This window comes from Odocoileus virginianus, chromosome 15 (genome assembly GCF_023699985.2).
Source record: "Odocoileus virginianus isolate 20LAN1187 ecotype Illinois chromosome 15, Ovbor_1.2, whole genome shotgun sequence".
Classification (NCBI taxonomy): domain Eukaryota; kingdom Metazoa; phylum Chordata; class Mammalia; order Artiodactyla; family Cervidae; genus Odocoileus; species Odocoileus virginianus.
This window is the reverse complement of record NC_069688.1, coordinates 38,459,888-38,480,760: the sequence shown is the minus strand read 5'-3', so window position 1 is coordinate 38,480,760 and position 20,873 is coordinate 38,459,888. Positions and strand designations below refer to the sequence as shown.

Sequence of the window (20,873 nt, the reverse complement as noted above, 5' to 3'; positions counted from 1 at the left end):
TTTTAAATAAAAAAAAAAGTGTAATATTCCTTTAAAACATATAGGTTTATTTAAATGTATATTTATCCTATATAAAATAATTTTAAGAGATCTAGGGTTTCATGAAATGGTCCTGGGAATGATAAACAAAAAAATTTAATAAATATCTCCATGAACAGAAACTTGCTAATCTTAAAGCCAAAAATTCAGGTATACTGCAGTTTACACAAATTATGCAATCCATGAACTTTGAACCCTTCTAATATAAAAGCATTTGACATCCAATTAACTCTGGTAATAAAAAGTTAAAGGAAAATGAAGGCTATGAAAGAGGACCACATGCATAAAACATTTGCTTAGGGACTTTTCTAAGAATTAATCTCAAGTAGGGTAATAGTCCCTTTAAGAAATAATTTATTTTTCAGAAACAAGACTTAGTTATTTGCATTTTTACTGATACTTGTAAGAGAGTCAAGCATAAAAATGGTAGGGCTGATAGCCTCTGAGTTGGCCAGCTTGTATGACAGAATTTTTCATAAGTTTACTCAACGTAAAGTTTAATTTTAGGAGAAAAAGGAACCCTCATACACTATTGGTTTGGATATAAATTGGTACAGCTGCTGTTGAAAAGAGTATGAAGGTTTCTCAAAAAACTAAAAATAAAACTACCCTGTGACTCAGCAATTTCAATTCTGGGTATATACACCCCACGAACTAAAGCACTAATTTGAAAAGATGTTTACAGCAGTATTATTTACACTTGCAAAGATACGGAAGCAACCAACAGATGAATGGATAAATAAGATGTGATATACATATATATGAATGAAAATTTGCCATTTGTAGCAACATGGATGGAGTTGGAGGGTATTATGCTGAGTGAAATAAATCAGAGAAAGAAATACTATGTGATATCACTTATATGTGGAATCTAAAAAAAATAAATAACAGTAAATATAACAAAAAAAAGCAAACTCACAGATATAGAAGACAATCTAGTGGTTATCAGTGGAAAGAGGGAAGGAGGGAGGGGCAAAAGAAGTGTAGGGAATTAAGAGGTCCAAACCATTATGCATAAAATAAACTAAGAAGATACATTGTATAACATGGGAAATAGAGCTAATATTTTATAACTTCATATAAGTATAACCTTTAAAAATTATGAATCACTATACTAAACACCTGTAACTTATATAATTTTGTACATCAACTATATTTGAATGAAAAAAATAAGACAACAAAAACACAAAAAATTAGGATTAGAGCAATGTACTTAGAACCATTTGAAATCAATATACCTTTGTAATATTTTTGAAGCAAATTTAATTTCATTTGAATATGTTTATTAACTGCAAAGAGTCAGACACGACTGAGCAACTGAACTGAACTGATACAAATGTTAGTACTTCATGATATTAATATGGAAGCTTTTTTCTTTTTCATTTTATTGGTAAACAGGAAAACTATTTCAAGAGTACTAAAGTAATAAATGTTTAATAATATTAATTTTCAGTGCCTTACAATGGCTTCTATATTTTACATTTTTGTTTTTCACATTTAGCCAACTATAATTTATAGGATAAAGTAAATCATTAAATGTCATTACTAGCTATTAATTCCAAAATTACTGAGCACTGTCCATCTTTCATTAATATTACCTATGCAGTGCGGTGATGAACCACTCCAAGTGCCATCTGCTTGACATATTCTGGTGCTAGATCCCACTAATATGAAAGGAGAATTGCAGCTGTATGAAACCTCTGACTGGTATATAAAGCTTTTGCCGTCTCTTTTTCCTTGGGCAGGTATACCAGGATCACCACAAAATTTTGCTGTAAGTGAAGAGAGGGACAATTGTACAGTGATTTAAATTCATCAGAGTTAACGGTTTAGAAAAGTAATAAAAATAATTAGAATACTGCACTAAAGTGACATGGAATCCATGTAAATCTACCCCATTGAAAATACTTTTAGTTTTTGTCTACATGAATAAATGCTTAATATTCAACTCAGCATAATATTATTTATTTTTATTTTTCCACCTAATAGACCAGCATAACAGTTATAGATTTTTAAAAATTTTATATTGACCAGAATCAAACCACATATTTGTACATGTAGGCTTCAAAATTGGAGTGTATTCTTGAAAAGGATGTGACTCACAAATAGCTCTCAGAAACAAACTACCCATAATAGTCTAGGATGTACCCCGCAGATTGCTCTGTATTTTTCAATGCATATAAAAGATGCAGGTACTTGTTTCACAGATATGTGCTCTGTTGAACACCTGGGTCACGTATCCTAGTATCCTGCTGTCTCCCTCTTCAAAATATAGTGCATGAGTGGTGGTGGTGGTGGGTGGGTGGGATGGGTGTGAGTGTTTTTCAAAGAGAGAAGAAGGTCATTAGAATCTAAATTCATGCAAAAACAATCTCAACATTCTGCAGCCATTGATGAAATAAACTTGACAGTAGTTCTAAGCAAATTGATTAGATGACTCCATTCAAAACACATTTTTAAAGTACTAAAAACAGACACTATTCTAAGTAACTTTAGGTGCTTGCACTGCTTGATAAACAGACTAAGGTTCCTGCACTTGTGAAGTTTATGCTTTTGTGAAGAAAGCAAACAGTAAACATAATAAATAAGTAAAAATGATAGCATGTGGGAAGATAGTAAGTCCCATGGGGAAAAACAGTGTGGGGGAAGGAGATCAGGAGTGTATTGTGGATGTGATAGATGGTGAAGAGTAGTAGTAGATTTTAATAAGGTAGCTAGGCTGTCTCTCACTGAGAAAAGTTTTGGAGGAAAAAAAAAATCACTCCATTCATATCTCAAGAAAGAACATTACAGATGGAGGAAACAACATTGCCAAAGCCCTGTGCTGTGTCAAATCTAGCGTGCTAGAGGAAGAACAAGGCCATTGAGTCTGGAGCAGAAGTGTAGCACAGGATGAGATTAGAAGACTTAAGAGTCAATAGATATCCACATCCATTTGTCTGCTGATGGGCATCTAGGTTGCTTTCATGTCCTGGCTATTGTATACAGTGCTGCGATGAACATCAGGGTGCACGTGTCTCTTTCAGATCTGGGTTCCTCGGTGTGTATGCCCAGAAGTGGGATTGCTGGGTCATATGGCAGTTCTATTTCCAGCTTTTTAAGAAATCTCCACACTGTTTTCCATAGTGGCTGTACTAATTTGCATTCCCACCAGCAGTGTAAGAGGGTTCCCTTTTCTCCACACCCTCTCCAGCATTTATTGCTTGTAGACTTTTGGATAGCAGCCATCCTGACTGGTGTATAATGGTACCTCATTGTGGTTTTGATTTGCATTTCTCTGATAATGAGTGATGTTGAGCATCTTTTCATGTGTTTGTTAGCCATCTGTATGTCTTCCTTGGAGAAATGTCTGTTTATTTCTTTGGCCCATTTTTTGATTGGGTCATTTATTTTTCTGGAGTTGAGCTGGAGGAGTTGCTTGTATATTTTTGAGATTAATCCTTTGTCAGTTGCTTCGTTTGCTATTATTTTCTCCCAATCTGAGGGCTGTCTTTTCACCTTGCTAATAACATATATATGGAATTTAGAAAGATGGTAATGATAACCCTATATGCAAAACAGAAAAAGAGACTCAGATGTATAGAACAGACTTGTGGACTCTGGGAGAAGGCGAGGGTGGGATGTTTCAAGAGAACAGCATCTTAACATGTATATTATCTAGGGTGAAACAGATCACCAGCTCAGGTTGGATGCATGAGACAAGTGCTTGGGCCTGGTGCACTGGGAAGACCCAGAGGGATCGGGTGGAGAGGGAGGTGGAAGGGGGGACCGGGATGGGGAATACATGTAAATCCATGGCTAATTCATTTCAATGTATGACAAAAACCACTGCAATGATGTAAAGTAATTAGCCTCCAAGTAATAAAAATAAATGGAAAAAAAAAAAAAGAAAAAAAATTAGCCTCCAACTAATAAAAATAAATGGAAAAAAAAAAAAATAAAGACATAGGGGAAAAAAAAAAGAGTCAATAGATATCCAGCCAAAGCACATATAACATATTTTCAATTTTAAAATTGTAATAAAAAATAAATAACATGTAATTTATGATTTTAACTGTGTTTAAAAAATTTCATTTCTATCAGTTATTTTGTAATTATTTTATAACTTACTTCTGAAGTGTTTCTCATTCATATTTCTGCTGAGTCATTCAACAAAAAACAAGGAGGAGAAATGTAACCACATAAACTTCTCAATCTTCCCCTCACATACCCCATATCATTCCATCTATTTTCTATCTTTTTATTTTCATGTACTAAACCAAATAACTATCGGTGTTTGGATAGAAACTTAAGACACACAGTTTATCTTCAAAAGGCTTCAGTTTACATTGATACAAACTTTAGGATAAAAAGGCATAGCTTGAACAGAAATAAAGAGAAAAGATTTTCCTCTTCATTAAATACCTAAAATGAGTGAATATGACTCTTCAACGGATAGGAGAATTGTCTCTTAAGCCAACCTTCTCTGAATTGGAATTCATACTCTGCCATTTACTAGTAATAGACCTTGAAGTCACTCGGTCATGTCCAACTCTTTGTGACCACATGGACTGTAGCCTGCTTGGCTCCTCTGTCCATGGGATTCTCCAAGCAAGAATACTGGAGTGGGTTGCCATTCTCTTCTCCAGGGGATCTTTTAAACCAAGGGTTGAACCTGGGTTTCCTGCATTTGTAGGCAGATTCTTTACAGTCTAAGCCACCTGGAAAGTCAACTTTAGGTAGTGCAGTAATATCAAATCTTGTTTTAATTGCATAAATGTCTATTTTATTTATCCCATTCTAAATAATCACCCAAAGAGTTTTTTATTTTTTTAATTTATTTGTGGTAAAATCTTTTTAACTTTTTTTTTAACCTCATTGAAACGATATATAGGCCTTTCTTGTTTTTCTCCAAGTTTTCTGTTGATATTCTTAATTGCTCTTACTAGCATTTGTAAGGCCCATTGAGAAGGCCTCAAGGGAGCTTCTGAAACCATTTTCTCTTTCAAAAAAGTTCTGTGATTTCTGTGTATAGGAATGCAAGGGATGCCCATCAGCAGATGAATGGATAAGGAAGCTGTGGTACATATAAACCATGGAATATTACTCAGCCATTAAAAAGAATTCATTTGAATCAGTTTTAATGAGATGGATGAAACTGGAGCCCATTATACAGAGTGAAGTAAGCCAGAAAGATAAAGAACATTACAGCATACTAACACATATATATGGAATTTAGAAAGATGGTAATGATAACCCTATATGCAAAACAGAAAAAGAGACACAGATGTACAGAACAGACTTTTGGACTCTGTGGGAGAAGGTGAGGGTAGGATGTTTCAAAAGAACAGCATGTATATTATCTATAGTGAAACAGATGACCAGCCCAGGTTGGATGCATGAGACAAGTGCTCGGGCCTGGTGCACTGGGAAGACCCAGAGGAATCGGGTGGAGAGGGAGGTGGGGGGGCGAGGGGATCGGGATGGGGAATACATGTAACTCCATGGCTGATTTATGTCAATGTATGACAAAACCCACTGAAATGTTGTGAAGTAATTAGCCTCCAACTAATAAAAATAAATGAAAAAAAAAAAAGATAAAATCATTTCTCTTGACAGCCAACATGCCCTAAATTCTGCCTGTTATCATGGTAGTATCGCTATTACACCATTATTTTCCCTTCAATAACTCAAAACTGTTCTCATAACCTCACTCATTTCAAAATGTTTCAGATACCATGTATTTCCTCAGTTTATTTGGAGATATCTTGAATAAACATAATTGAAGTAAAAAATAATATGAAAAAAAAAGTTCTTAGGTTACTTTGACTTTTGTTTAATAGGAACCAACAAAGCAGTTATTTACAATGAGAGCACTTCATATTTAATAATTTGTTAGTCTCTCTAGGTTTAAAAGGATCCATCATTTGGCTGCCATTTAAGAATGCAAAAAGACCTTTGATATGCAAAATATAAAGAAACACACACACAATAGAACAACCTAGGAAGATACATAATAGAAAAACCTAGGAAGATCAGACAGCATGTTTACATTAAAGACCTTAAGCCACGAAATAGAGCAGCTGGTCCCTAAGTGGCAGAGTTACCCAAGGTCTGTACAATTTGACCTCTTTCTCTGAACTCAGGTGTCATTATCTATTATAATGTCATAACTGAAAATACCTCCCCAGGAGTTCTGCTATATATATGTAAAGCAACTGGGTCAAAGTGAGCCTTATTATATTTGGATATCTATTACAATTTAAATGCCTATGGTATTTTATTAGTATTTGTGTTTTAATAGATACCAAAATAAAACATTATGTTGAGAAACTTAAGATTTTTTCACTCATACCAAACAAACTTTACCATAAACTCAATTCTGTAATATTCTCTTGTATCTATCTATTCTGAAGTAGCTATTGAATAGTTACTACTATAGTCTCACTTAGAACACATTGGTCTATTCTTAGATGATGGTTAGCATGAATCAGAATTTAGATGTTGCATAAATTTCAGTCTAATAAATCACAACTGCTGAAGTTCACTAGTTTTATCTCTCATGCTAAATAAAACTGGTTAGTATACTTTCTGCAGCAAATGTGATATGAATGATCTGATGGGCCAGCAAATGGTGGTATTCCCTGCCTAATATTTGCAATCACTTAACAGTAAGCTCTTCAAATAAACTATCCTGTTTATGATTGGCCTTTTGAAATGAGAAATTTTAAATGTAGTTTATTTTTTCCACTTTTCAGTTACAGGTAGAGCTCTTACATTTCAAGAGATACTTTCTTACTCCAAGGTCATTTAGGTAGTCTTATAATCTTTAAAATTTTATATTTAATTCTCTAATGAATTTGACATTGATTTGTTATTTAGTGTAAGACAAAGACTCTCTGTGTGTATATATAAATGAACTGCCTTATTGCATTAATTGAAATGTCCATTCTTCCCCCACTGATTTGTTCCATAATACATTAAGTATCAATGGTTTATACTCTCTATTCTCTAACACTGGTTTACTTTCTATGCCAGTCCCAATGTCGTAATGTTTTAATTACCATAGCCTTCTAAGTTTAATATCTGCCAAGTATTACACTACATATTAAGTTACAAAAGTGAATGAAACAAGAAGTTTGCCTTCAAGGAACACAAACCTGAGTAGAGGACATCACCCAAAAAACAAGATAAGTAAAATGTACAGTGTTTTGCACACAAAGAAGTTTGGCCTAAAATTTAGTCAGAACAGAAGGAATATAAAGGTTGGATTACATAAAAAATAGCTACATTGGTAAATACTGTTTTTAACTGAATTTTAATTATGCATGGGAAAGAGCTTAACAATCTCATTTTTGTTCTAGCAAAATCTGGAAAAAAATATATAACAGTTGTAATCTCAGTAAAGTAGCTCTAAGAGAGTGAAAGTGGAAAAATACAATTTTTAGTATGGAAATTATACTTACGTAAGCATTGTGGTACTTCCCCGCTCCAGGTACCATTCCCTACACAGGTCAAAACAGCAGGGAAGGACAGTTCATAGCCTGGAGAACAGATGTAGCTAATACTAAAGCCCCAGTCAAAATTTGTTCCTTCCAACCTTCCATTAGAGATCTGGGGAGGAGTTGGGCAGGTAACAGCTGCAATTACATTAAAAATGATTAGACACAGCTGTTGAAATATCCTGGTGTTAACAGAAATAAATATCATTAGAAGAAGCATATGTGCTAATTTAACCTTTTGGAGGACAATATGGTGTGACATGTTTTATTCTCCTGGTAGTATTCCTGAAACATCCCTGGAATTAATTCCTCTAGGATGAGACTACTTCTTGGCAACATAATGTCTACTGGTTCTCAGAGATTCTCTTACAAAATAACAAGCTTCCTGACATTGAAAGAAAGGAAAAAGAGGGTGACCTCCTATCCAGTATACTGCAACTGATAAATTATTAGTTTTATATAAAATTATTTCCAGCAACCTTTAGACAGACTGAAGAGCTGTGTTTGGCTATCTATAGAGTCACACTGCAGCAAGGAACCTGGGAGTAAATCTGTGACATTTTTGAAACACAGATCATGTATCTCATTCAAATATCTAAATTAGTCCTATTAACCACTTAGATTCATATGCTAAATCTTATTGTAGGGCTCTAAATGCATTATAAAATTTTTAATCATTCATTTTTAAAATTAAGATGTCTTTGAGAAAAGATAGGTTGGATAAGGAGACAGAGATGAAAGGAAAAAGAGGGCCACCAATTATAAAATCTAAAAATGAGGAATGATTTTATTTTGATGACTGGCAACATATATAAATAATTTTGAGTTATATAATATTGTCATTATCAAAATCAATAATGTATGAAATAATTTGTAAAATATAAAATGTCTGTTTATATATTTTCATATAAAAACTGTATATTTATCATGATCTGACTAGGAAATTGTGTAGTCAAGAAAAAAAGACATGCATTGGAATTATTCTTTTAGTGTTAGATTATGTCAGGGAGACATTAAACTGACAATTCACAGATATTTAGAGATGTACCTTAATGAGAAATCTCAATGACTAAAAATCAGTATTATTATAAAACAATACATATTGTCTGACACTGAATGTATAGTATTTTACAAGTAATCAAAAAATCAGCAAAAAGCTTATAGAAATAGTTTCAATGGAAAACAAATAGCATAAAGTAGTAAACCTATACCTGTATTGACTAAAATATTACTTCTAGATTGCATTCTTCAAAGAAACAGTTTTACCTTTTAAGAACAAGTAGAGTTCTATAATTCAGGCTGATTATTTTCAAATTATAGAAGGTTTTTCTCCCATCCTTGAATAACTGACCCAGGTGGATCACCAAATTAAAGTTCTATTTCATTACTACTATATTCTTTATTAAATACTCATTGATCCACATAAATGATGATGGTGACTATGTATCACAGGACATGATATATTTTTTTTTTTTGGCAGTGCCATGTTGGTATGTGGGGTCTTAGTTCCCTGATTAGGGATTGAACCTGTGTCTCTGCATTGGAAGAGCAGAATCTTAACCACTAGACTGCCAGGAAAGTCCCAGAACATATTTTTGCTGTATTACAGTTCATTGTCATTACTTAGAATGAGATACATTTTTGTTAAAAAATTTTAAAATCTTATATGTTATTATCTATATGGCTTAAAAGTAAAGACTGAAGCACTCAATTTTGGTACCAGAAAAAATGATGAAATGATACAAAAAACACTATTTAAATTTATTTTAAATATGCATATTAATACAGAAAATATATAGTGATTATCACTAATAAATATTGACAAAATCATTATCTTACCTCTACAAGTTGGCATGACTCCACTCCATGTGCCATTAGTTGTACAAGTCCTGATTCTTGAACCATTTAATTCCATTGTATAGCCTGGCTGGCACATGTAAGAAACATTCTGTCCAACCACATAATCATCTCCATATCTCAGTCCATTGGCTGGTATACCTGGGTCTCCACAACTGATTACTATTAATATGGATTGGAAAAGCAGATGGTGAATGTGGCATGTATTTAATGGAGAGGAATAGTAAGCATATGGCATAATTAATATAAAAGTAGGTAAAATCAGTTATCATGCTCATTTTAATGATAAAACATAAGCATATTCAAACCGCACACTATCAACTCCTAATTATGATCACCTATTACAAATTCTATACATATGGTCCAGAAATGGTCATTTAGACTCTTAAAATGTTACTATGCTAATATATTGTAGGAAACTCTGATGTGGTAACCTCTTTTAATCTAAATTAAATAATCATAGAGAAGCCATGCTATCAGATAAAAACAGAATATTTTAAATTTATACTCCTATGTATGGTTACTGAAATCTCTAAATTAAGAGGCTTGCTGGACTGAGACCTTATTTTCCTGCACAGTATCACTCAACTGGATATTACAATAGTTTTTAATTAAACTGATGTCAGGTACAAAAATAATAATTTTATTGAATAAATGAAAGAATGAATAAACTATAAAATGTGAATTATCACATACTGGGTGAGATACACAATTTGTAAGCACAATGTAAACATGAATATGTCAGTTAGGGATGGAGAAATCAATTTCCCATTTTCACCATCTCATCCTCATCCCGTGATAGAACAACCCCAAGGAAATTTCAACCTCTACTCTGGAACGTGCCTGCTTCCTGGATTAGGAGTTAGTAAGAGGCCTATGTCAAGTGGTTGCTATATCTGCCTTGTTATTGCCAGTCCAGGAAAAGGTAAACCACTGCCCTGCTCTGCTCTAAGACTCCATGAATACATACAACTCCAACTAGCCCCACCCATACCTGCACCAAGACCCCAGTAAAAGGATGGAGAACAAGGTGCAATGTGAGCATCCCTCTGATGATACATGATGGACAGACTGGGCACAGGGTATCAGTGGCTCAGAGCAGGGGTGGCAGTGGGAAGGTCAGGCAAGGGCACCAGGTGGTAGGAAGCTAAGGCCTATAACATAACCTAGGAAGACAGGGAGGCAGGGAGGCAAATTGCATATGGCAGAGCAGTGGCTCAGTGGTAAAGAATTTTCTTGCTAAGCAGGAGACATGGGTTTGATTCCTGGGTCAGGAAGATCCCCTGGAGAAGGAAATGGCAACCCACTACAATATTCTTGCCTGGAGAATTCCATGGACAGAGGAGCATGATCAGCTAAGTCCAGGAGGTCGTAAAGAGTCGGAAACAACTTGGCAATCGAAGAATAACAACAAAATCTATAAACCCTTAGCACATGCTCCATTGTCCCAGTGGACTTCAATTATAAAAAACAGATTCAAAGATTAAACCATTAGGAATCTGAGATAGCGATCATCAAGTATTAAACCCCAACCATAGGAAACTTTAGAGCAAGAAGTTCTGTCAATAATGCTGGTCCATAAATATGTCTCAAATTACATATAAAATTTCTCATTTATGATGGTTTTTCCAGTAGTCATGTATGGATGTGAGAGTTGGACCATAAAGAAAGCTGAGTGCCAAAGAATTGATGCTTTTGAACTGTGGTGTTGGAGAAGGCTCTTGAGAGTCCCTTGGACTGCAAAGAGATCCAACCAGTCCATCCTAAAGGAGATCAGTCCTGAGTGTTCACTGAAGCTAAAACTCCAATACTTTGGTCACCTGATGCGAAGAACTGACGCATTTGAAAAGACCCTGATGCTGGGTAAGATTGAAGGCAGGAGGAGAAGGGGACAACAAAGGATGACATGGTTGGATAGCATCACCGACTCAATGGACATGAGTTTGAGTAAACTCTGGGAGCTGGTGATGGACAGGGAGGCCTGGCATGCTGCAGTCCATGGTGTTGCAAAGAGTTGGACATGACTGAGCGATTGAACTGAACTGATGATGCCATATAAGAACTTTCAAAAAGATTGGTGACAGCATAAGAAATGTAAGGATATTTAAGTCTAAATATGGCATTTACAAACAAGGTATATATATGTGTGTTCATTTATGAACAAGGCTTAATAGAGATCATATATACATAAGCTTCCCTTGTAGCTCAGTTGGTAAAGAATCTGCCTGAAATGCAGGAGACCTGGGTTTGATTCCTGGGTCGGGAAGATCCCCTGGAGAAGAAAATGGCAATGAACTTCAGTATTCTTTCCTGGAGAATTCCACGGACAGAGGCACCTGGCAAGCTACAGTCCATGGGGTCACAAGAGTTGAACTCGAATTAGCGACTAAAACACCAAACCACCATAAGCCATAAAAACACTTGATGTTTTCAAAACCATTATTTGAGCACTTTTGGCTAAATGTATTCTTGTGGCTAAGAGAAAAAAGAAAAGAGAAGGTTACATACTTCCTTTTCTGGAGACAAAATCAAGTAGTAAACTGGCCTTTTGGTTTTTTTTTTTTTTTTTTTTTTTGCCTTTTGAATCACTTTTCTTTTCATAAAAGGATAAATAAGTTTACCAGGTAAATCTAGGTTATACTGTCTCATTTTCATTTTTAATAATTTCTAGTATTTTGGATGTCTAGGGTTAAAGACCAAAAATAGATTAAGACAAAGAAGAACTTAATGGCAATTAAATTCTACTGTGTTTTATTAACTTACCATTAAAAATTACGAATGCCAAGGTTTCTTTCATATTAATCTAATCTGTTGAGCCAGGAAGTTTCAGGACCATGAATGATGATATTTAAATTACAGAACAATATTCACAACAATCCATTTGATAATCCTCAGAACCCCCAAGAGTTTCCTAAAATCACACTCATTGATGTTTCCATCTGACTCCTAATAAGAGCTCTGTGTATAGAATGATTTTTGTTCTCTTCATTATTAATGAGGAAAATATTTTTTTTTAATTGTAAAACTGAGTTGGATAGAAAATCAAATCCAGCTTATTTACCAATATGTGTCAATTCTTTTTGCAGTTTTAAAATGTGTAACCATATAAGCAAGTTTGACCTCAATTTATTTTCTTTTATTTTACTTTTTTATATTTTATATGTTATTTTATATCTTTAATCTAGATTTAAAATTAAGAAGAAGAAAAGTTAAATCCAATACCAACAGATCATTATTGTTTTCTGGTCAGTACTTTGGAGGCTGAATTAGAATTCTGCAAGAAAGAACAGCTAACCCAATCGTAAGGCACATGAGCCGAGTGAGATGCAGCCACTGAAAGAGATGACAGAGGGTTTCTTTTCGAGAAGCACTGAGAAAGAGTTCTGCATATCTTGGCAGCATCATGAATGGAAGGACTGATAACAACAGCTTCAGAAAGATTTGTCTGGTGGCTTCATAACGAAGCAAAGGCCAGTCAAAGAGGCAGTTTCCAACAGCAACAATCTTTGTAAATAGCACCTGCTCCACAATAAATTCATTCACCACCAGCTTGTTTTCAGCAACAAAAAGAGGCTTTCAGGTTTTTTGGTTTTTATTTTTTTAGGAAAAACCTTAGGATAGTGGCCTTTTAGGACTGTACCCTAAAATTCAGAGACATTAGTGCATAACAGCAGGTTGCTGTGATTTAATGCAAAAAACTATCTTCTAAGGTCACCAGAATCCTTTATGCACACAGCATGAGTGTATGCATGTGCACTCATCCACACACTCACACCCCAATAAACCCCGTAGAGACAGTTATTTTGTCTATTTCCTTTAGAATTATTTAAGCCTGGTCTAGTGCATGACTCATAAGAGATTAAATAAATACTTGCTTCAAGAGCAAATGAGTGAATGAATATGTAAGGAATAATTAAATAACTCAGATTCTCAAAAATACATAAACTAAAGGGTTTAAATTTGGTTTTGTGGGAACTTTTCTCATTAGATTCTATCATGTAATTGATGCCCATTTGATATTATTTATGATACATCTAAGTATAAACCTCTACAGCCAATATAAAATAGAACTGTGGTATTTCTAGTCAATCTATGCTACTTCAAACCTACTTTGTCTTTTAGCTTCTTAAATGAGCATTATAATTCTGCCTTTTTAAATAGAATATCAATATAACACAAATTATTTTTTACTCAGTATCTAATGAACATATTTGCATGGTAATACATATAGATCCATGTGACTTGTTTTTAATGACATGACATTCCCTTGCATGGATATACATATAACATGATTCATGTAATCAATCCCATGTGACAGTTGAGCTAGCCCACCATTTTCCCACTGGCCACAAAGCAGCAATGGATATGTTTACTCGGGCATTATGACACATGTGCTTTGCTGGGTTTCAAGTCCAGAACAGATTTCTCCTCTAGCACAGTGAAGTTCCAGAAAGGTGGTCAAGCCATCTCCATGGTAACACTTCTGATTCTATACCATCCCTGAATTCAGAAGCCAGTTTCCCTATTTTGTATCTCAGTAAGGTAAATTTTCTTGATATTAACTTTGGCACTATTGGCATTCTAAACCAATCACTCTTGGCTGCTTTTTATGCATCAGGAATGTTTAACATTGATCTCTACTCGCTAGATACCAATAGCACATGCCACTCACTTGCACTGTGACAGTCAAATATACGTCCAGACACTGCCAAATGTCTCCCGGGAAGCAAAATCACCCCTAAGTGAGAGCACTGCACTGATGGTTAGCTCTCTTCTGGAGACAAATACTCTCTCCCAACAACATAAGAGACAACACTACACATGGACATCACCAGATGGTTAATATGAAATCAGACTGATTATATTCTTTGGGCCAAAAGTGAAGAAGCTCTATATGGCCAGCAAAAACAAGACTGGGAGCTGACTATGGCTCAGATCATGAACTCCTTATTGCAAAATTCAGAATTAAAGAAAGTAGGGAAAACAACTAGACCATTTAGGTAAAAAGTCTTAAGAGCCAAGGCATGCTGGCATAAGGCTTTTAGAAGGATGTTGCCATCATGGCCATTATCCCTACCATAGCTTGGCCTCAGGATAAAATGCAGGGAGGAAACAGAGCCACACCTATCAGCAGAAAATTGGATTAAAGATTTACTGAGCTTGATTCCAGCACAGCCAGCCTCTCCCAGCAGGAAGCCTCCACAAGCCTCTTACCCGTCAGAGGACAGACAGGATGAAATCACAGTAACAGAAAACTAACCAAACTGATTAGCCTTGTCTGACTCAATGGAACTATGAGCCATGCCATGTAGGGCCATCCAAGATGGACGGGCCATGGGGGAGAGTTCTGACAAATAGTGGTCCACCGGAGAAGGGAATGGCAAACCACTTCAGTATTCTTGCCTTGAGAACCCCATGAACAGTATGAAAAGGCAAAAGATATGACAGCGAAAGATGATCTCCCCAGGTTGGTAGGTGCCAAGTATGCTACTGGAGAAGGGTGGAGAAATAGCTCCAGAAAGACTGAAGAGATGGAGCCAGAGTGAAAACAATGCCCAGTTGTGGATGTGACAGGTGATCGAAGTACAGTCCAAAGTTGTAAAGAACAATTTTGCATAGGTACCTGGAATGTTAGGTACATGAATCAATGTAAATTGGAAGTGGTCAAACAGGAGATGGCAAGAGTGAGCAATGACATTTTAGGATTCAGTAAACTAACATAGACCAGAATGCATGAATTTAATTCACAGGAGTATTAAATAGACTATAATGGCAAAAAATTCCTTAGAAGAAATGAACTAGCCCTCCAAGTCAATAAAAGAGTCTGAAATGCAGTACTTGGGTGCAATCTCAAAAACGACAGAATGATTTCTGTTCATTTCCAAGGCAAACTATTCAATATCACAGTAATCCAAGTCTATGCTCCAACCATTAATGTCAAACAAGCTGAAGCTGAACAGTTCTATGATGACCTACAAGACCTTATAGAATGAACATCAAAAAAGATGCCCTTTTCATCATAGGGGACTGGAATGCAAAGTTCAGTTCAGTTCAGTAGCTCAGTCATGTCCAACTCTTTGCAACCCCATGGACTAAAGCATGGCAGGTCTCCCTGTCCATCACCAACTCCCAGAGTTTACTCAAATTCATGTCCAGTGAATCGGTTATGCCATCCAACCATCTCATCCTCAGTAATTTCCTTCTCCTCCTGCCTTCAATCTTACCCAGCATCAGGGTCTTTTCAAATAAGTCAGCTCTTCGCATCAGGTGGCCACAGTATTGGAGTTTCAGCTTCAGCATCAGTCATTCCAAGGAACACCCAGGACTGATTTCCTTTAGGATGGACTGGTTGGATCTCCTTGCAGTCCAAGGGACTCTCAAGAGTCTTCTCTAACACCACAGTTCAAAAACATCAACTGTTCAACCCTCAGCTTTCTTTATAGTCCAACTCTCACATCCATACACGACTACTGGAAAAACCATAGCCTTGACTAGATGGGCCTTTGTTGGCAAAGAAATGACTCTGTTTTTTAATATGCTATCTAGACTGGTCATAACTTTCCTTCCAAGGACCAAGTGTCTTTTAACTTCATGGCTGCAGTCACCATCTGCAGTGATTTTGGAGCCCCCACAAAACAATAGTCTGCCATTGTTTCCACCGTTTCCCCATCTATTTGCCATGAAGTGGTGGGACCAGATGCCATGATCTTAGTTTTCTGAATGTTGAGCTTTAAGCCTACTTTTTCACTCTCCTCTTCCACTTTCATCAAGAGGCTCTTTATTTCTTCTTCACTTTCTGCCATAAGGATGGTGTCATCTGCATATCTGAGGTTATTGATATTTCTCCCAGCAATTTTGATTCCAGCTTGTGCTTCCTACAGCCCAGCGTTTCTCATGATGTACTCTGCATATAAGTTAAATAAGCAGGGTGACAATATACAGCCTTGACATACTGCTTTTCCTATTTGGAACCAGTCTGTTGTTCCATGTCCAGTTCTAACTGTTGCTTCCTGACCTGCATACAGATTTCTCAAGAGGCATGTCAGGTGGTCTGGTATCCAATCTCTTTCAGAATTTTCCACAGTTTATTGTGATCCCACAGGCAAAGGCTTTGGAATAATCAACAAAGCGGAAATAGACGTTTTTCTGGAACTCTTTGGCTTTTTCGATGATCCAATGGATGTTGGCAATTTGATCTCTGGTTCCGCTGCCTTTTCTAAAACCAGCTTGAACATCTGGAAGTTCACGGTTCATGTATTGTTGAAGCCTGGCTTGGAGAATTTTGAGCATTACTTTGCTAGCATGTGAGATGAGTGTAATTGTGTTGTAGTTTGAGCATTATTTGACATTGCCTTTCTTTGGGATTGGAATGAAAACTGACCTTTTCCAGTCCTGTGGCCACTGGTGAGTTTCCCAAATTTGCTGGCATATTGAGTGCAGCACTTTCACAGCATCATCTTTCAGGATTTGAAATAGCTCAACTGGGATTCTATCACCTCCACCAGCTTTGTTTGTAGTGATGCTTCCCAAGCCCCACTTGACTTCATATTGCAGGATGTCTGGCTCTAGGTGAGTGATTACACCATCATGGTTATCTGGGTCACAAAGATCTTTTTTGTACAGTTCTTCTGTGTATTCTTGCCACCTCTACTTAACATCTTCTGCTTCTGTTAGGTCCATACCATTTCTGTCCTTTTTTGAGCTCATCTTTGCATGAAATGTTCCCTTGGTATCTCTAATTTTGTTTTAAAAATAATAACAATTTGAATGAAAATGAAAAAAAGGAAAGTTTTGTTTTGCTTAGGTGGGTTTTCCAAAACTTGGAATCAGGAATCTGGTTTAGAAATTTAGTCCAATTCTTTAATTTTTTTTCATACCTAGTTTAAATCAATTCATATTTATATCCTTGCATATAGATACTATAAAAAATGCCCACAAAAGACAATTACATTAAATCAAAACTTGACAAAAAGTATATTTTATTTGAACTTAGAGTTTCCTTTATTTCTAAGAAATTTAAAAATTCATTCAATGGGAAATTTTCTCCATTTATGTGGTAGAAATAATTACTCACTGGTAAGGTCTGTCAGTAATTGTTGTTCAGTCACTAATTTGTGTCTGACTTTGTGACTCAATGGAATGTAGCACGCCAGGTTTCCCTGTCCTTCACTGTCTCCCAGAGTTTGCTCAAACTCATGTACATTGAGTTGGTGATGCCATCCAACCATCTCCTCCTCTGTCACCCCCTTCTCCTGCCCTCAGTTTTTGCAGCATCATGGTCTTGTCCACTGAGTCAGCTCTTCGCATCAGGTGGCCAAGTATTGGAGCTTCAGTTTCAGTATCAGGCCTTACAGGGAATATTCAGATTGATTTCCTTTAGGATTGACTGGTATGATCTCCTTGCTGTCCAAGGGACTCAAGAGTCTTCTGCAGCACCACAATTCTGATGCATCAATTCATCAGCACTCAGCCACCTTTATGGTTCAACTCTCATATCTGTACATGATTAGTGTAAAACCAAAGCTTTGTCTAGATGGACCTTTGTCAGCAAAGCAATATCCCACATTTTTTTAATATGTTATCTATGTTTATCATAGCCTTTTTTCCAAGAAGGAAGTGTCTTTTACTTTTGCAGCTGCAGCAAAATCCACAGTGATTTTGTAGCCCAAGAATATAAAATCTGTTACCATTTCCACATTTTCCCCATCTATTTGCCATGAAGTATTGGAACTGGATGCCATGATTTTAGTTTACTGAATGTTGAGTTTTAAACCAGCTTTTTCACTCTCCTCTTTCACCCTCATCAAGATGCTCTTTAGTTCCTCTTTGCTTTCTGCCATTGGAGATACTGCCATATGCAGTATCATCTGCATATCTGAGGTTGTTATTTCTCACAGAATCTTGATTCCAGCATGTGAGTTATCCAGCCTGGCATTTCACATGTTGTACTCAGCATATAATTTAAATAAGTTGGGTGATAATTTGCAGCTTTGATGTACTCCCTTCCCAATATGGAACCAGTCGATTATTCCATATCCAGTTCTAACTGTTGCTTCTTGACTTGCAACCAGGTTTCTCAGAAGGGAGGTAAGGTGGTCTGATATTCTTATCTCTTTAAAAATGTTCCACAATTTGTTAAGATTCACACAGTCAAAGTTAGTAGCTAGTAAGTCAATTAAATGATTTGCTGCCTCAGTTTCCTGACCTATGCATGTGAGTCTATACCACAATCTCTTCCAGCTCTAAAGTTATACTATTCTATCAATCATAGGTTTAAATCAACTTCCATTGCAAATTAACAAGAAAGACTCTGCAACTCTGGTTCTAAGCAATCGATTACTGTGTATTAATATTTTCAATATCTTAAATTCTTTAATTATAAAAGTTTAATCTGTTTTAATTTTCACTGAGACTTCTCTCTGTGTTTTTTTGGGAAGGATTATTTTAGTTCTACCTTTGGTTTGGGTTGCTACTAGGTTTTAGCAGTTTTTTTGCCTAAATCAAAAAAGATTTAAAGAAGTAAATCAACAATTAAAATTCTCAGTTTTCAGTTTAACAGCAATATATCATCTAAAAGCTAATGCTTGAAATACCTTAGTGAGCATAATATTTCTTCTTAAAGGACTTACACAAAAAAAGACGTTATATTTCAATATGTTATTTCCTACCAGTCTGTCTTGATTGAGTGTTTTTAACTTGGTTAAAATTTTCCTAAGGAAAATGAAGACAATTCAGTAAAAAATTTAATGCAATTTCAGTCTTAAGAATTAGGATGTGTTTATTTGTTTATCTTTACTAAAATTGGCAAACACTTTATATAAACACTTAGGTATTTACCCATGATTAAGTGAAACTGTTACTCAACATGAAAAAATGTGTTACTCAGCAGATTTCCTTTACTCTGAATGCATTCATTATTTCATTCTTTTTCATAACTGTATATTGCAAACACTTGCCCTGATGACTCAGCAGGTGGGTAAAGAATTCGCCTGCAATGCAGGAGATATAGGAGACTCGGGTACCGTTTCTGGGTCGGGATGATCCCCTGGAGGAGGACGTGGCAACCCACTTCAGTATTCCTGCCTGGAGAATTCCTTGGACAGAGGAGCCTGGCAGGCTACAGTCTAAAGGGTCACAAAGAATCAGACACCACTGAATGACTAACACTTGCATATACCAGAAACATGTACCATGTTATGTATAATAAAACTACAAGCCGTTTCTACAAGTATTTTAAAATGGAGTGGAATGGAAAGTCATATGTACTAATAGCTTAAAAAAAAAGCTCATATGAGATATTTAAGTCAGTCAATAACTATTTACTAAATTTACATATCATGTGCTAGAGGGTCAATGAGGAAAAACAGCCCTGATTCTTATTGCCCTTTGAGGCTTATAGTTTAGTGGTATAAGTAATTGCCATAGAAGAGTTAAACAGTGTAGAGAGAGAGGTGTTAGCCAAAAGGGATATGAGGAAGACGTGCCCTAAGAAGGGTTTCTCCCCGCATGTGCCATTTGAGCTAATATTTCAAGGGTACTGGGTAAGAGTTTTAAAGGCTCAGGTAGGGTGGTATAGCATGAAAACAACAAAGCCTATTTGTCCAGGGGATCTTCCCGACCCAGGGATTGAACTTGTGTCATGTGCAGTGCAGGCAGATTCTTTACCATCTGAGACACCAGGGAAGCCCTATAGTAGGAAAAGAGTAAAGCGTATTTGTTAATTGTCAAGTTGTTCAGTTTTACAAAAATGAAACATTTTCAAAGGAAGTGGGAGACCTTCTTTCCTTCAAGATGGAAAAACAAAGAAGTTGTTTTAAAACAACTCCTCAACCCTACCCCCCCTCAAAAAATAACAAAAAAAAAACAACTTTCATCAGGCAGCAAAGCACAGTAATCCTCGAGTGACAGGAAACAAATGAGATGAGTGCTATGACTGCCTCATCTTACTGCCCAAAGATATTTTTTCAGTGGGCACAAGAAGAAGGACCTCTGAGTTTTAAAGACAGATTGGACGGAAGAGGACAAAGTAGAACTTTATGAGACAGAGAACAAGAGAGGACACACATTCACAGAGATCTTTGGAGACCTAGGAGAAAAACTGATTAAGCCAAGACCAAACTGTCCAGAGTGAAATAAAGAACTACTTCTAAAGATGAGATATAACAGTATCTGGTACTGACACAAGGACAGGAATATTACTTATTACTGACTCAAATCAATAACTGGAAAATATTTTGCTACTGCAGATTTGGCTGATTGTTCTAATAATGCTTATTTCAACAACCTTTGAGTCATAGTTTGTCCTTACCTTTCAAGAGACAAAAATCACACAGTATTTCAACAGCCTTGTCATCACACACAGTTTTCAAGCAAGATATTAACTATTAATACAACCAACTTTCTCCAGAATCACAAATATGACATGGCATTACTTTGATGGCATCCTCCCATGAATAGATTATTTTCAGTCATTTATTCAGGAAGTACAAATACTCA

At 35.9% G+C, this 20,873-nt stretch overlaps 1 protein-coding gene across 5 annotated transcripts in view; it reads right to left on the bottom strand.

Annotated features, from left to right (window-relative positions):
- The window catches only part of CSMD3 (CUB and Sushi multiple domains 3), a 1,331,483-nt gene that overhangs the window by 38,720 nt on the left and 1,271,890 nt on the right, over positions 1-20,873 (bottom strand). For all 5 annotated transcript variants that reach the window (XM_070477231.1, XM_070477232.1, XM_070477233.1 and 2 more), the window contains 3 exons: positions 9,360-9,539; positions 7,485-7,658; positions 1,638-1,811 (listed from right to left, as the gene is read on the bottom strand). In XM_070477231.1, coding sequence (XP_070333332.1) covers positions 1,638-1,811; positions 7,485-7,658; positions 9,360-9,539 — 528 coding nt within the window. The remainder of the gene's footprint in view (positions 1-1,637; positions 1,812-7,484; positions 7,659-9,359; positions 9,540-20,873) is intronic.